The sequence below is a fragment of the Heteronotia binoei genome, chromosome 3 (assembly GCF_032191835.1).
Source record: "Heteronotia binoei isolate CCM8104 ecotype False Entrance Well chromosome 3, APGP_CSIRO_Hbin_v1, whole genome shotgun sequence".
Taxonomy (NCBI): domain Eukaryota; kingdom Metazoa; phylum Chordata; class Lepidosauria; order Squamata; family Gekkonidae; genus Heteronotia; species Heteronotia binoei.
Window position 1 is genome coordinate 156,837,971 of NC_083225.1, and position 16,628 is coordinate 156,854,598.

The following is a 16,628-nucleotide window of genomic DNA, read 5'->3' on the forward strand; positions in this document are numbered from 1 at the left end:
TGAGAAACCTGAATAAGGGTCAAGAAGCAACTGTCAGAACGGGATATGGAACAACTGATTGGTTTAGAATAGGAAAAGGAGTTCGACAAGGATGTATATTGTTACCCTGCTTATTTAATTTATATTCAGAGTACATCATTCGGAATGCTGGCCTGGATGAAGCAAAACCCGGAATTAAGATTGCCGGGAAAAACATCAACAACCTCAGATATGCAGATGATACCACTCTAATGGCAGAAAGTGAGGAAAACCTAAAGAACCTCTTGTTGAAGGTGAAAGAGGAGAGCACAAAAGTAAGCTTGAAACTCAACATCAAAAAAACTAAGATCATGGCATCTGGCCCTATCACACCTTGGTAAATAGAAGTGGAAGACATGGAAGTAGTGACAGACTTCATATTTCTGGGATCCAAGATTACTGCAGATGGTGACTATAGCCATTAAATTAAAAGACGTTTGTTCCTTGGGAGGACAGCTATGGTGAACCTGGGCAGTATAATAAAAAGGTGAGACATCACCCTGCCAACTAAAGTTTGTATAGTCAAAGTGATGGTATTCCCAGTAGTAATGTATGGCTGTGAGAGCTGGACCATAAAGAAGGCCGAGTGCACAAGAACAGACGCTTTTGAGATGTGCTGGAGAAGACTCTTGAGAGTCCCTCGGACTGCAAGAATATCAAGTCAATCAGTCCCAAGGGAAATCAACCCAGACTGTTCCCTGGAAGGTCAGATGCTGAAGCTGAAGCTCAAATACTTTGGCCACCAAATGAGAAGGGAGCACTCACTGGAGAAGATCCTGATGCTAGGAAAGACAAGGGGACAGCAAAAGATGAGATGGCTGGACAGTGTTACTGATGTAACAAACATGAATTTGAGCAGACTTCAGAGGATGGTGGAAGACAGGATGGCCTGGCGTGACTTAGTCCATGGGGTTGCAAAGAGTGCGACTGAACAACAAAATATTTCCATCAGTTGGGTGCTACAAAGCAGACTGGTATAACTGGTGGGGAGGCGAGGCATAAAGTGAAGAGCCTGACACTAGGCTTTGCTGAGAGAATCCAGGAATTAAGGGTTATATTCCAATCAGAAAATTAGTAATGCTAGTTAGATGTTTTAATTAGATACCTTTTGATCAAAAAGAAAATTGCATAAACATATGCAACAGATTTTAAGCTCTATTTAATCAGTTAACATACTGATAATGAAAAAAACTTAAATCCTATTAGTCTGAATAAAAGTTTTTGAAAGTTCTTATACTGCAATATTTAAAGAAAAATACTCTGTACACCTTTATTTTGACTTGAAGGCTCCTTTGAAGCTACTTATTGGTGGAAGTTGAGATTCTAAAATCAGAAGCAAATGGGGATTATAAAAACAGTAGGAAAAATGTAATTACAGTAAATTATGTTAAAGCATAATCTTAAATTCCATGACAACACTATTTAAGAGACTGAGACAAACACAAAACCCAAGGAAATTCATAGTGAAGGATTAAGCCTGAAATGGCTGAACACTACAGGGTGCCTCATTATATCAACCTATGGTGTCTATCTTTTGGATTTCTAATCCTGAACAGCAATGCCTACACTCTTCTACATGGATTTCATAGTCTCGGTGTTATTTAAAAACATCATTTTAAAAGGTATTTAAGTATATATATATATATATATATATATATATATATATATATATATACATACTTAAATACCTTTTAAAATGATGTTTTTAAATATATATATCACATGCTGGTAGTTTTGGCTGGTTGTACTTGGGTACATTTCTATTTTCACTTCTTTGTAATATTAGTTAAATACAGCGCTGTATGTATATTACATGCCTCTATGTGTATTACAATGTGTGTACATTCTATACATGTAAGAAGGCAACAAGGTCATCTCTGCTGCCTATGAAAACTTAAGCATAAATAAATCTATTAATCTTTAAGGTTTCATAAGACTCCTTTTTGGTTTTGCTGAAACAGACTACAGAACTGCAACGTTTCACAGCAAACTGCAAAGGTTTAACAGCTATCAGCCAGCCTGCGTGGTGACTGGGGTGCCTGCCTACCTTAGATCCTCATGTAGCTATGGAACATTTTGGGTGGTCTTGGTAGGGTTGGAAAACACCTGGAGACTTTGGGGGTGGATCTGCGATAGGGCAGGGTTTGGGGAGGGGAGAGGCCTCAGCATGGTATAATGCCATAGAGTCCACCCTTCAAAACAGCCATTTTCTCCAGGGGAGGTGATCTCTGCCAGCTGGAGATTAATTGTAAAAGCAGGAGATCTCCAGGCCCCACTGGAGGCTGGCAATTGTAGGTCTTGGGCTAGTCATCTTCTACTAGCCTAACCTTCCTCACATGATTGCCATGAGACTGTATTCCATGGGAGAAGGATAGTAAACAAGCAAAGCACATAATGAATACAACACACTGTCTTTCTTAGTCACAGAGATGAAAAACCCATGAGTCTAAGAAATATGAATAGTTGTTCATACAGGATATAACTGTGGGACTAAATGCCTTTTTATTTATTAACTGTGATATGAGATGGCAGAAGTTTATTATTTTCATTTATAATATTTGTGGCTAAACAAACTCAGCAAAGTTTCATGAGTGAAAATGACATCACATGTTATCTGGCAGAATCAGCTTTTGCTTTCTGTTTTCAACTTCACAGTACATAATTCAAGTTATTTGTAAAAGTGGTTCAGTTCATCAGATGGAGGAATTGAAATCTCAGTCAACAGATAGATGTATATAAACACTGAGGGATGTAACACTGCTTTTAAAGACCATGATATGCAATAACAGGCAGAAGCTGACACCTTTCTTAACTGCTACAGTTGCTGAATTGCTTAACATAACCAGATAATTGGAGTTATCACCATTTATTTATTTAGAAGATATATTTGCAGCCTTTATTGAAACTTGCTCAAGGCAGCTCGCAAAGTAAAACAGTATAATCAGTTCATTAAAACATTAGCAAAATAATTTTCAATAATAAAACAAGCCATAAAACAAAGACAATAAAAACTGCATAAAACAACATTAAGCAGCTTAAAATGATATTTAGCCCACAGGCTAGAATAAGCTAAAAATGGGGGGGGGGGGTAATAAAGCAGGTGCTAAAGGATAATAAAGCCAGATGAGTATCAAATAGAAGATCATTTCAAAGGTGAGATACAACCACTGAAAAAACCCTATCTCTTGTTGCCACCTCCCTCCCTCCCTTTACAGGTGTGAGAAAGTTGAGCAGGGCTTGGGAAGACCTTTTGAACTGGCAAACTGGCTGAGGTTGGGAAGACCATTTGAACTGGCAGTACAGGAAGAGGAGGTCTGTCAAATACCCTAGCCCCAAGACCTTTACAGCTTTATGAATAAATAAGAAACAGTACTTTGATATGTGCCTGGAAACAGATTGCCAACCAACTGGATCTTTCAGTGTGACCTGTTCCAATCCCTATCAATAACCTGGCTGCAATATTTTGAACCAACTGAAAGGTTCAGACAGTTTTCAAAGGCCATATAAAGCACAGTAAAGTAATTTAACCTGGATGAGATCACAGCATGGATCACCATGGCCAGATTATGATATTTGAGGAACAGCTGTAGTTGGCATATCAGCTAAAGCTGGTAAAAGATGCTGCTTGCCATGGAGGACAGCTGAGCCTCTCAACTGCAAGCCAAAATAATATGTGACAATACCCCATTCCTAGGCCTAGAAACTAGGGACTTAATTTCACACCCTAAAACCTATCTTTCAGTGAATGCAATGCCTGGACTCAAAATGTGACCTGGTATTCATCTGGCCTATTATGAGGGGATTATGGTCTTGAAGGAACCACACAGTAGGTCTGAGGAAAACAACAGGTTTATTTCAGTGGTATGTGTGGCTTGGATATTTCTCTGTTTTTCTTTTCTCCAGTCATCTCAGTATTACAGTAACACAGATCCAGGTGGGTAGCTGTGTTGGTCTGAAGCAATGTGACAATGTTAGAGTCCTATAATGCCTTTAAGACCAACAAAGTTTTATTCAGCATGTGAGTTTTATTCAGGATTCACATCCTGAATAAAACTTCGTTGGTCTTAAAGGTGCTATTGGACTCTAACTGTCACATTATAGTAACAAAGCTGGAGTCTGAGAAAGTGTAACAGTTACAAAGCAGGTTTCTCGTTTGACAGATTCAGACTTCCAACATAGCGCCTTTTACTGGGTAAAGGTTAACTTCTAACATAAAGCCTTTTAAACTATTTTTGGCAGGAACACCACTCAAATCCTACCTGTCTTCAAAATGCCTAAAATCCTAATAGACTCCCTGACTAACCAGCAGACCACCTAATTCTCTCACCAAAATCCAGCAATTCCCAACTCTATCAGTTGGCTAGCAGTTAAACAGCCCAACTCCCCCCTTCCAACATTCCAATCCCACATTTGAAAGTGATTGGCTGAGGCTCCTGGAGGGAAGAACCTCGAACCATCTGTCAGACCAACTGCACCCGAAAGCTATGAACCTGTTCCTTCAGGGAACCTCTTCCAGGACAGGCTGAGTCCTTAGTCCTCAGTTTACTAATCACAGGAATATTCACTGTGCTTAACTTATATATTTTTGAACTCTGTACAGAAATTCCATATAACATATTCTTGCATTTCAAAAAGGAATGAGCAGGAAGCAAAAATACTTACAATGCGAACAAGCCAGGATAATGTACAAGTAGATGTTGAATAATGAGTATTATAATGATAAGGCGGAGTCTGATCATCTTCCCATGTCTCATAACGCTCTGCATAAAAGACTGCTCTCTTTGGATTCAAAGCTCCAATAGGCTGTAAAAAAAATTAAATGTATAAAGAGCTTGGAAGAAGACTGCTTTGGAAATCTGTATACTGTAACATTTTTAGACTACATCCATTAATAAGAATTCATGATTTATATGATGTTCAGCAACCAAAAGTTGATATCTCATACCATGTTATGGAAATCTGTTTATACTTCTTAAGATGGAGCAGTGGGAGTTTTATTTCAGATGCTTAAGTTACTAAACATAGGAAAAAAGTATGTGGATTGTGGAATACATCTGCAAAACTTCAAGACCATCTGGAAGCAAAAAGGTAATTCAGCAATATTATTCAGGAAGCATACTTCTAAACCTAAATTTCAAACGCTTTCCAGTCTGAGTTAACATTACTCTTGTCATTCACCATGACACAGCTAATGAAATGTGACTTCTGTTCGAGCTGGGTACTTTGTAATGCACATTTCATGATGAAAAGATTTTACACAGAAAGGCTTGTGGTGTCTGGTGATCTTAAGCAGAAATTCTCAAAAAAGTGCACATTCTAAAAAGACAGCAACTATTTCCAAACATAGCCAGTTTTCACTGGAAGGGGACTTTCTTAAGAGGTGGAAGAGAAAATAGAAAACCCATTTCTGGTCTGTCTTACCAAAAAAAGAGGAAAGATCTAATTGTAAACTGTGCTATAGCTACTGCAGTATTCCAAAATTTCTAATTGCCATTCTGTATGACACAACCAAAATAAGACCCCTCTGAAGCTCTTAATATAATTGTGCACATACATCTCCCAAAAATGTCCATTATTCTTATAAAAACTATTTTGCTCCACTCAACATTTATCTGTTTTTGCCCAGTGAGGGCCTCTGAATTAGTCCTGAAATTTTGCTTCAGACAACAATTGGGGATAGAGAAAACAGTGTACTTTCTTTTTTAATTGCACCAATTTACTACTTCGGGAAATGCTGTTTGCCACTTTGGGGTCAGTCAGCAATTTTCTCCAGGCCAGTTTGGCAAGGGTTCCTGGAGGTTTTTTGCCATCTTCTGGACATGGAGCAGGGGTCACTGGAGATGTATGTGTCTGGAAGGTATGTGTGAAGTTCCTGCATTGTGCAGGGGGTTGGATTAGATGACCCTGGAGGTCCCTTCCAACTCTATGATTATATGGAAGTAGATCAATAGCACATATTGAGCTTAGAGACTGAATCAGATATTGGTTTACTCAATTGCAGATTTTTTGTAAGTGAATGTTAGTCAAATATAGTGCAAGATTCAATTCAAAATATTAACTGATGTCTTGCGGATAATTGTAGCTTAAGTCAATGTTATACCAAGATTTTGGTTTCCCTAAACCTTCTGATTGTTTAATACTTTGCTGTGTCAAGGGCATGTCAATAGTTTTCTTATGTGTGCAAAATATTTTAGTAATCCTTTAGGATCAAGCTTATCTGATACAGATCGGACTGCAAGACCTCACAAAACATTCTTGAAAGGAAAGCATGACCCATTTCTTAATCTTTTCCAGGCATCTAACCAACTACTAGAACAACAATAAAATAAACATTTACATTTTTCATATTACTCAGATTTCATTGGCTACTCAGTCTTTTGCAATTCAGCATATGGCAGAAGTAGTCCTGGACTTTGGAATCTACACAACATCTTTAGCAATAATCTATGTTTAAATAATTCTTTATCCTTAAAAATAAAACAAACAAAAAAATTGCAGGATCTTCTTGTTTGGACAAACTGCAACCATAAACTGTGCCATAGAATTTTGATATTTTCATATTCCAGAGGTTAATGACATTCACTGTAGAGTGCCAGCATAGTCTTTGAGGTTAGTATAAAAGTCAGGGGCTTGGAAGAACAAACCAACTTTTTTTATTTTAAACATGCTTGTGATTAGTTTTGACAAGAAAGGAATGCTGTCTAGTGATCACAGCAGGGATGGGAATTATGAGACCAGAGTTTTACTTCTGTCTTTGATGGCACATAACTCTCACCAAAGAGTAACATGTTTCCCTCTCAGTTTCATGACCTCTAAAATAGATAGAAAGTTATTGTGGATTTAAATAATGATCAAAAAGTAATTACTGACTTTTTACAGGGAAGAACCATGTCAGACTCTTAAGAGACTCCTTAAACCCAGACATATGGGGGGTAGGTGAGATAGGCTAATGTTCTGTTCCTGAGAACTATTAAACTAGATGTTAAATTAAGAGATGGTTTATTTTATTTATTAAAATATTTAGAACGCACTTTTCTCTTGTGTTTGTGCCTCAAAGCAACTTACGTTTCGAAGATATAAAATACAGTACAATGAAACTCATTAATCCCCTCTCCCCAAAATACCTTCTAACATTAGGCAGCCAGGAAATGGTTTTGAATAAAACTGCAATGAGAGCATACAGTGATAAACTGAAACAAACTGTCCATTCAATGCAAATAGGCTGAATTCAAACTTCTGCAAAGGAAGTTCACAAAAACAAACCTATCCAAGCTTTCCTTCTCCTTTAACAACAGTATGTGGCACCCAAACAGCTTCTGCAAAGGGTTGCAGAATAATGTGCCATAAAATAAGCATGGATGTGGGGGGTGGGGGGCGTTGTGCAAAACAAGCAGAGGAAACATAAGAGTCAAGATCACGTCAGGTGCAAAACCAAAATGGAGTGATTGGCTCAATTCCACAGCACCTTCCCACCATACTCTATTGTATGTTGTTTAGGGGGGGTCAGTAGCAGCTTTGGGAGAGGTGCTAAGGACTACTGGCATGAAAAGGAAAACAGGGAAAATCTACTTCCACACACTGGGACTAAGGCTCTAACTCAATGGGGTGTGTCTTGAGGAATATATATACTCCAACAATATACTTATTGCAAAAACAAGATATACTTATTGCAAAAAGGCAAAAAAGGATCCCACCATCTAATTTATTATGAAGAACATAAGAAAGCCCTGTTGGATCATACTAATGGTTCATATAGTTCAGCATCCTGTCTCGCATTGAGGCCAGCCAGTTACCCTAGAGGGCCAATACAAGGGCATCCAGGCCAAGCCCTTCCCAACATGGCCATCTGTCACTGGTATTCAAAGCTTAATTGCCTCTGAACTTTAAGGTCTCCTCTAATCACCAAGCCTAGTAGGCATTGATAGACCTGTCCTCTATGAATCTGTGTAAACCCCTTTTAAAGCCATCTATGCCTGTGCCCATCCCTATATGCACTAGCAGTGAATTCCATTTTTTCGTCTGTCCTACTGCCCATCAACTTTATTGGATGCCCCCAAGTTCTAGTATTGGGAGACTTTCTGTTCACTCTCTATCATGTTCTCCCTTAGTTGTCTCTTTCCTGAACTGAAAAGTCCCAAAAACTTCAGTCTGGGGGATTGATCAAGAGATGGATGAAACAGACTCAGAAGAGTTGTTTTCTGTTGTCCCAGAAAATCAGATCAGAACCAACGGGTTGAAATTAGACCAGAAGAGTTTTTGGCTAAACGTTGGGAAGAACTTCCTGACAGAGCAGTTCCTCAATAGAACAGACTTCCTTGGGAGGTGGTGGGTTCTCCTTCTTTGGAGGTTTTTAAACAGAGGCTCGATGACCATCTGACAGCAATGCTGATTCTGTGAACTTAGGCAGATCATGAGAAGGAGGGCATTGTGATTTTCCAGCCTTGTGCAGCGGGCTGGACTTGACAACCTTGAAGGTCCCTTGCAACCCTATGATTCTAAAAGGATTACCTTACCATATATCAAATTCTGCTACAGTTAATGACTTGGCCTGTTTATAATACAGTACTGCTATTCTAGCAGTAATCATTACATTTATTACAAAATCCAAATCCAAATTTGAACTTTTATTACAATAAAAATGACAAAATATGTAAAAGCAGAGATCAGGGCTGGTGCCAGGCTTTTTTGTGCCCTAGATGAGGCTCCTCCCTCATCAGCTTGGCAGCTTTAGCAAAGAACAGGAAGGTCCTGGCCACACTCCTTTCTTGCTGCCCCAATCCAGCCTCTCCTTCCCCTGGGCAGGAGGCTGTCTGGCTTCACCAAGTGCCCCAGCACCTCACCAAGCCTTCTAGTGTAAAAATGGAAAAAGAGTTCTAAGCATGCAAGTTGCCAGGGTTTTTTTTACTGGGGTGCGTGTGTGTGCAATTGATAGCTTTAAATGCGAGACTACTGGCTTTCTGAATAACCCAGCAAAGAAAGCTGATTTAAAAGACATTGCTTCAACCTGCCTGCGTGCTGCATGTCTACGCTTTGTTTTGCTTGCAGCCGTGGCTGGATGTTCTGTCCACCGGTGTCCTGTCCAGATTTTCAGGGCTCGTATAATGGTTTTTATTTTCTGGAGGGAGGGTTGCATTTAGCAACAGAAGACGGGGGGGGGGGGGGGGGAGGGGAGACGAAGCAAAATCTTGGCTTGCTGAGTTTGTGCTCAGTCTAGGGGTGTGCAAAGAGTCTGGGATTTCAATGCAATTCAGTGCAAGAAGCCAGAGGAGTCAATCGTGAGGATCAAAGGACAGAGTTGCAGTGCATTTTTGAAAGGAAGAAAAAGGGGCTCAGAGCAGCCCATGGGAGGGGGGGAGAGATGATGCAAAATTGTAGAGTTTGTGCTCAGTCTAGAGGCATGCAAAGAGTCTGGGATTTGAATGCAATTCAATGCAAGAAACTCAGGGATGAATCGGAGAGGGGAAAATTGTGGAAGTAATAAAGAGAGCTCCCCAGTGCATTTGTTTAAAAAAAGAGACCAATTTCCGGTGTGCAACTTTTTTTGGCCCCCGCTTTTTGGTAGGCAGAGCCCATTAGTAGCAGTGGCTCCAATGGCAACCCAATCAGATCAGCTGCCTTCATGAATATTCCCCCCCACCCCCGCTGGGCTTGGTTGCTAAAGGCCAGCCAGGTGAACACGAGCAGGGAAGAAAGGGTCAGCAGCAACAGGGCCACTCAAAGGGTCCCTCAAAGGGGCTGCAAACCCTGCTCCCCTTCCCTCTCTGGCCCCTTGTGTACCTTACCCCCTACAGTTCCTATTGAGAGCCAGTGTGGTGGAGAGCCCCGCAGAAGGGCAGGTAGCTGGGCAAGATCAGGCAGGGGGCTCTTCTGCTCTGGGGCTGCTGCCTCCTGTGTCCCACCTTGTTGCACAGGTCCCTTTGCTTGCCTCCTCCCCCTTCTCCCTCCCAGGTGATCCACAATTCTCCTTTTTTTCTCCTCCTCTCTCCCTTCGGCAGCCCCCTCTCTCACCCCCACCCACCCAGGAAGGAACTTTTGGGGTTGCCAAACCCAGGAAGGGCACCTGCTGCCAGCCTCTTGCAGCCTGCCAGCTAGCTAGCCACTGCGCTCCTCCTCGCCTGACCACAGCGCATCCAGGACGCACACAAGAGTCTTCCTCTTGCCTCAGCAGCCATGTTGGCACTAGCAACCCCTGCCCCCACCACCACCAGTAATAGGGGGTGCCCAATTTGGCTCCCCTTGAGGGCTGTTACCCTAGGCAATGGCCTAAGGTCATTTTGTGGGCACGCTGGCCCTGATAGAGATGAATGGACAATGCCCTTAAATACAAATATACTCATTTCTATATAATTACATTCTGAAATTGTTTTTATCTCTCTGCCTAGTATATGTTTCTCCTCCAGGAAGTTTAGAGCAATGCACATGGCTCTCCCATCCTCATTCAGCTTCGCAAAAACGCTGTGATAAAAGTTAAGATTGGCTCAAGTTCATGCAACAAGCTTGATGGTGTAATGGGTATTTGAACCAGAACTCTTAGATCCTAGTCCAACACTCTAACCACTTCAAGCTAGCTGAACAAAATACACGTGTTTACTTTCCAGTTCCAAAAATATCAGGTAGGATCTGGGGAGAAAGGCAAAAAAATATTTGAACAGGGCCTCCCCACTACTAAAAATTGTCTATCAATAACTGTCCACTCTTAATAGATGAATCTAATTTAAATGAAGAGAAAAGAAGGAAGGAAACTTTCAGGTTCAAAATTATCTGCCGACTAGAATGGGTGAATAAAAAACAAAACAAAATGAGTGAAGAGAGGACCTGTCCAAGTTCCTGAGAAGGGCAACAATCCAGGCATACAGAGGAGGTTAATTTGGTGATAATGGAATTGGAAACAGCAGTTTGGAGCAAAGAATGAAAGGCACCGTGACTGCAGTTCATTCTGAGGAGATATTTGGACATCTAATTTCTGGGTAACCATGGGTACAATGGACTAACTTCCAACACACAATTCTAAACACAGAGATCACTGTACAGGTTCAAACATAGCTCTCCCTTATCAATTCCACAGATCAGTACCTATTTTTATGAGGAACAATCTATTTTCCTTTCTTGTGTACAAAGATTTAATTAAATCCATATTAAATATTATAATTGGAGGTCCAAACAATGGCTACACTTTTTATTGCACAAAAATGCTTGTCACCCTCAGAGAGCCATCCTAAGCAGGTCTACAAAGAATTATACTCAGTTTTATTCAATGGGGTTTACTCCTTGGATCTTAAGATGTGCACTGTTATAGTCTCTCTCTCTCTCCTTCCCACTTTGGGGTGGTTCAAATGTAATGGACTTAACCATAGGTGATTGGGAGCTCTGCCTCTCCTCCTGTTTTCTTATATTCAAATTGCTTCTCCCTTGTTTTAGAGCCTGCTGCCAGCCTCTCACAACGAGCCAGCTAGCTGCTGTGCCCCTCCTCACGTGGCTGCAGTGCATCTGGGGTCTTCCTCTTGCCCTGGCAGCCATGTTGGGCACTGGCAACCCCCACAATATCTTCTTCTTCTTCTAATGCAATAATGGGTTAAGTAGAAAATAAACTCTGAACTGAGGAGGAGGGGTTAGACAGATAATTTTATTTATTTTCTCATTATGGCAAAAATACATTTTTAAAATAAATGGGGGGAAAACTTAAAGAAAATTGCTGTAGTCAGAGGCCTAACAAGAAACATTTCATAATAGGAAGTGTTACTTGACTGAAAAAAAATGTGGTTCCATTCATTCATCAGCCTTATAATGTTTATAAACCTAAAAGCACTATCACTTCTTTTTCTTTAAAGTGGCACAGCAATTTAAGAAAGTGGTTATGCTTTTCAACACCTGCCAGTCAAACACCTTATGCATTAACAAAATATAATTTTTCCTCCTTTGGCGAATGGGCATGTGCATGTCTCATGTATGTCAATATTAGTAAAACTCCCTCGTTGGTGATTAAACTAGTTTATGCAGTGAAGTGCACAATTGGAAGTAAAGGATAGGGGAAATTCCATTTACACTTTAATAAGCAGGAAGGATGCATCTTGTCAGACTCATCTAATAACTGCACAGTAGTGATACACAAAACTCATATGAAAGAATAACTCATAAGGGAATCTATCTAGCATGCCATAAAGGCTGCAGAAATATTCCATGTACCAGCGCCTTCTGGTATTTTGTACAGGAAGATCCAGTCAAAGGGAAAATAAGCAGATCACCTGATGGGTTGTTAGTGCAAAGATAATCTATGTATCTATGACAGCCTCTTTCATTAGCTTTTCAACTTGTCAAACAATAAATACAACCTTTGACCTGGTGAATGTCTTGAATAAAACTTGAGAAGCCAGAAATTGATAGAGCACCTTGAGTGTCACTTTGCCTTCCTTTTTAAGCTTCCAGTTTAAATACATAATTAAATACGAGAGAGAAACCTATGTCAAATGTTTCATTAGGAATAAAATACAGTGATCTAAGAGTGCAAACCTTAACAATTCTGCCAGGTTTGCCAACCTCCATGTGAGGCCTTGAGTCTCAAGATTGCAGCAATCAGTTCTCATGGAGAAAAGGGCTGCTTTGGAGGGTGAACCCCATGACATTATACTCACATGAGGATACTGCTCTCCCCAAATCCCAATCTTTCCAGGCTCCACCCCCAGCTCCAGGAATTTCTCAAGCAAGAGCTGCCAGCTCTAAGTTAAACCCTTCTAAAGCCATTGGCTGTAAGGGTTGTTCACTAACTTCTACCCTAGTTAGTCGATAACTACCCATATTTTTCGGTCCATAAAGCGCTCCAGACCATAGGACGCACCTTCCTCCTGGGGGGCGATCCGCTGCCTCTGCCTCCGATCTGGCGCTTCCCCCGCGCCTGCCTGCCTGGCTCCATCTTCTTCAGACAAGTGCTGGGATCGCTCCACATGGCCCCACCGCAAGCCCAGCGCTTCGCAAGCGCTGGCTGCGGAGGGGGCAGCGTGCTTCCTCCTTGTCTGTCTGCCTGGCTCCACCTCTGATGCTTAAAGCAAGCGCTGGGATCACTCCCTCCACCCTCCGATCCCAGCGCTTGCTTTAAAGATCACAGCTGAAGCCAGGCACACAGGCAAGGAGGAAGCACCCGCCCCCTCCGCAAACCCAGCGCTTTGCGAGCGCTGGCTGTGGAGAGGGCAGCGTGCCTCCTCCTTGCCTGTGTGCTGGCTTCAGCTGTGATGCTTAAAGCAAGCGCTGGGATCGGAGGGCGGAGGGAGCGATCTCAGCGCTTGCTTTAAACATCAGAGGTGGAGCCAGGCAGACAGACAAGGAGGAAGCACGCTGCCCTCTCCACAGCGGGCGCTCGCAAAGCGCGGGGTTTGCAGAGGGGGTGGGTGCTTCCTCCTAGCCTGTGTGCCTGGCTTCAGCTGTGATGTTTAAAGCAAGCGCTGGGATCGGAGGGTGGAGGGAGCGATCCCAGCGCTTGCTTTAAGCATCAGAGGTGGAGCCAGGCAGACAGACAACAAGGAAGCACGCTGCCACCTCTGCAGCCGGCGCTTGCGAAGCGCTGGGTTTGCGGTGGGGCCACGTGGAGCGATCCCAGCGCTTGCCTGAAGAAGATGGAGCCAGGCAGGCAGGCAGGCATGGGGGAAGCGCCGGATCGGAGGCAGAGGCAGCGGATCGCCCCCCCCCAGAAGGTACGTACCTTTGGACCATAAGACGCACACACTTTCCCCCCCACTTTTTTTGGGGGGGGGAAAGTGCGTCTTATGGTCCAAAAATACGGTAATATGGACCATAAGACGCACACACTCCCCCCCCCACTTTTTTTGGGGGGGGGAAGTGCGTCTTATGGTCCAAAAAATACGGTAATGTGGAAACCCCCCCTGCCCCAGAAATAATTTATTTATAATGACAATAGAATGTCTTGCATATCATCCTATTTCCAGATTCTTAGACATTCACAGATCTATTCTAGGGGCTATTTTGAGTAATTATAGACATTCTGACTGATTATATAAATAATTATGTACTTTTATGTAGGTCACTTCTAGAGAGAAAAGGGAAAGGAAACTCATTGTAGGTACAGGGGTGTTGAATTCGTTATGAGGGCCAGATCTGACATAAATGGGACTTTGTGGGGCCAAGCCATGAATATCATAAAATGTAATTCCAGATAGTGGAGATATAAACTTTATAAAGGATACCCAATTAAATACATTATTTTTTACTTAAAATACACACATGCTTAAAACTCTTGTGATATTTTCTTTAAAATGGGAAGGTGGGGAATAGTGGGATTTGACAATCCAATTTTAAAAATAAAACACCAACAAAAAGCACAAGGATCACAGCAGAAACTAAAAATATAAAATGTTCTGGGAAACATGAAACGGCTGGCAACACAAGCTTCCCCCCCTGCCCCCAGGTCTACTCAGAATGGTATTGGCTCTTTAGTGTAATATCCCCCTTTGGTTGTGGGTTCCCAGGTTAGACTACTTACTAGGCACCAGTTCTAGGGTCTATTCAGCAGAGACTTGCTGGCTCAAAGCATTAACCCTCTATTTGCAAGGTCACACAACTCCAGCAAGGAACAGCTTCTAACTAGCCATATAAATGCTGAAAAGTGAAACTGAACACTCCATTAAAATGCATTGCAGTACAAACAAAACTGCAAGGAAAACTTGTAATGGATGGAGAGAGCTCCAGCTGTGTCAGGCTCTTTCAATCACACAGGAGAGCTATACAGCCAAGCTCCTCCATTGGTTGGAGCTCCTCCTCCTCCCTTGGAGAAGAGGGAGGGGGGAAGAAGGAAGGAGCCAGAGGTTGCTTTGTTTGGCTGCATCACACAGAAGAAATACAAAAATGGCAACTGAAGGAAGAAGAGAGGGAAAAGAAAGCAGAGGATGGCCACTTGCTGGCAGGCTTGATTGGAGCCCTGGGGGGGAGGGCGGATCAGGCCCACGGGCCACACATTTGACACCCCAGCTGATACAGTAAGTGGTGGGAGTAGGAGCATGCTTGGGATAAACACAAACTGGGAAAATGAAATTCATTTTGGTTCATGGTTCATGGCATACTGAGTTCATGAGTGATGAACTATCACAATGTTTAGGAGGTAAACAAATTGGTTTACTTCATGAGGGTTGTGATGTGGCAGTATGTCCCTTCAGTGTGCTAGAGATACCAAAAACTTACAGGGGATCTCTGGCTGACTCTCTTCTACCTTCCCTCCAAGTTTATTAAAAATTGGATTTACAGGGTCCAAGTTACATCTCTCCCAAGGAAGATTCCCCCATCACCCATTGTTTCCAGTGGAGAGGGGAAGCAACACCAAGCAAGGACAGTAGAATCCCAGCAGAACAGAATCAAGGTACTCAAGAATCTCTTCAGTAGATACTAAAGAGGGAACATTTTTGCAGGCCCTGCAGAAGCAGTGCCATTGTTGCAGGGCAAACGCAATGGGACTGAGATCAAACTAGAGTATCTCTGCAATAGAAACTGAATTGGGGGCATTTTTGCAAGTCTAGCAGAATCAGTGCCATTGTTGCAATGCTAGCTCAACAGGACTAATGTCAAGCACAGAATCATGTTTCAAGCAAGGGGGGACTTGCAAGCCCAGCACAACCAGTTCAGTGTATAGAAAGCCTAACAGAACCCAATGCCACTGTGGTGATGCAAATAAAAGAGGATAATTGTCAAACCACAAAACCCTGCAGTACAGACTGAAGGGGAGGACATTTTTTCAAGCCCAGCACAACATAATGTGCATAATGCCCAGCAGAACCCAGTGTCACTGGCATTGTAAGCTTAAAAGGACTGATCTCAAAGCACAGAGTCATAAATCCAAGCTGGGAGTGGAGGAAACTCTGTGCAAGAAAATGGGAAAGGAATGCCAGCAAAGGGAGAGAATGTTTTGAAACTGATAAGCTTGGTAAAATTTTCGATTGAACTGAGACAGTCTGTCTGGAAATGTATCCATTTCTGAAGCACACCAATGGCCCACAGTTTGGAAGTTTGTGCCAGTTGACCTGCCATGAACTTCAGTTTGCAAACCACAAACGGGCCAAAATTCATTACAATTTTAGTTTGTGAGCCAGTTCATGTCCATCCCTAATAAATGCAATAGTGCTGAATCTGATTATTGGTATTTTCTCATGGGGTAAGGATCCAGTGCCAGCTTAGTGCATCAGTTGCATACTGGTGCTTTGATCCCACAGCTTGGACCTCAGAGTACTTGTGCTTATTCAGTTCGGTTATACTTTACATTAGAAGAATTGCTGATCAAGACTGCCTCCACTGACTTCAAAGGAGAAACAGTATGGATAAATGCATGATTACAAAATGCTCTTAAAGGTGCCTTTTGTATTTCTTCCATGGATTGAGGCTGCTGAGCAAAGCAACCTCTGGATCATTCCTTCTTCTCCCCTCCTTCTTCCCCAGTGAGGGGGAGGAAGCAGGGGTTTCAGCCAATAGAGAAGCATAAGACCAACAGTTTTATTCAAGGTATGAGCTTTTGCCTTGCTACCCTATGTGTGTACTTGTTTTATTAAGTTTGTTTTGCCAGGGCTTTCCTGGGTGCAACTGGGTTCCCTCCACCCTTATGATCCAGTCTTTCTCAGTAG

General features: G+C 42.2%; 1 protein-coding gene across 8 annotated transcripts in view; it reads right to left on the reverse strand.

Moving 5' to 3' along the window:
• NBEA (neurobeachin) overlaps positions 1–16,628 on the reverse strand; it is a 581,951-nt gene that overhangs the window by 118,118 nt on the left and 447,205 nt on the right. For all 8 annotated transcript variants that reach the window (XM_060234688.1, XM_060234693.1, XM_060234692.1 and 5 more), the window contains one exon: positions 4,681–4,821. In XM_060234688.1, the coding sequence (XP_060090671.1) occupies positions 4,681–4,821 (141 nt within the window). The remainder of the gene's footprint in view (positions 1–4,680; positions 4,822–16,628) is intronic.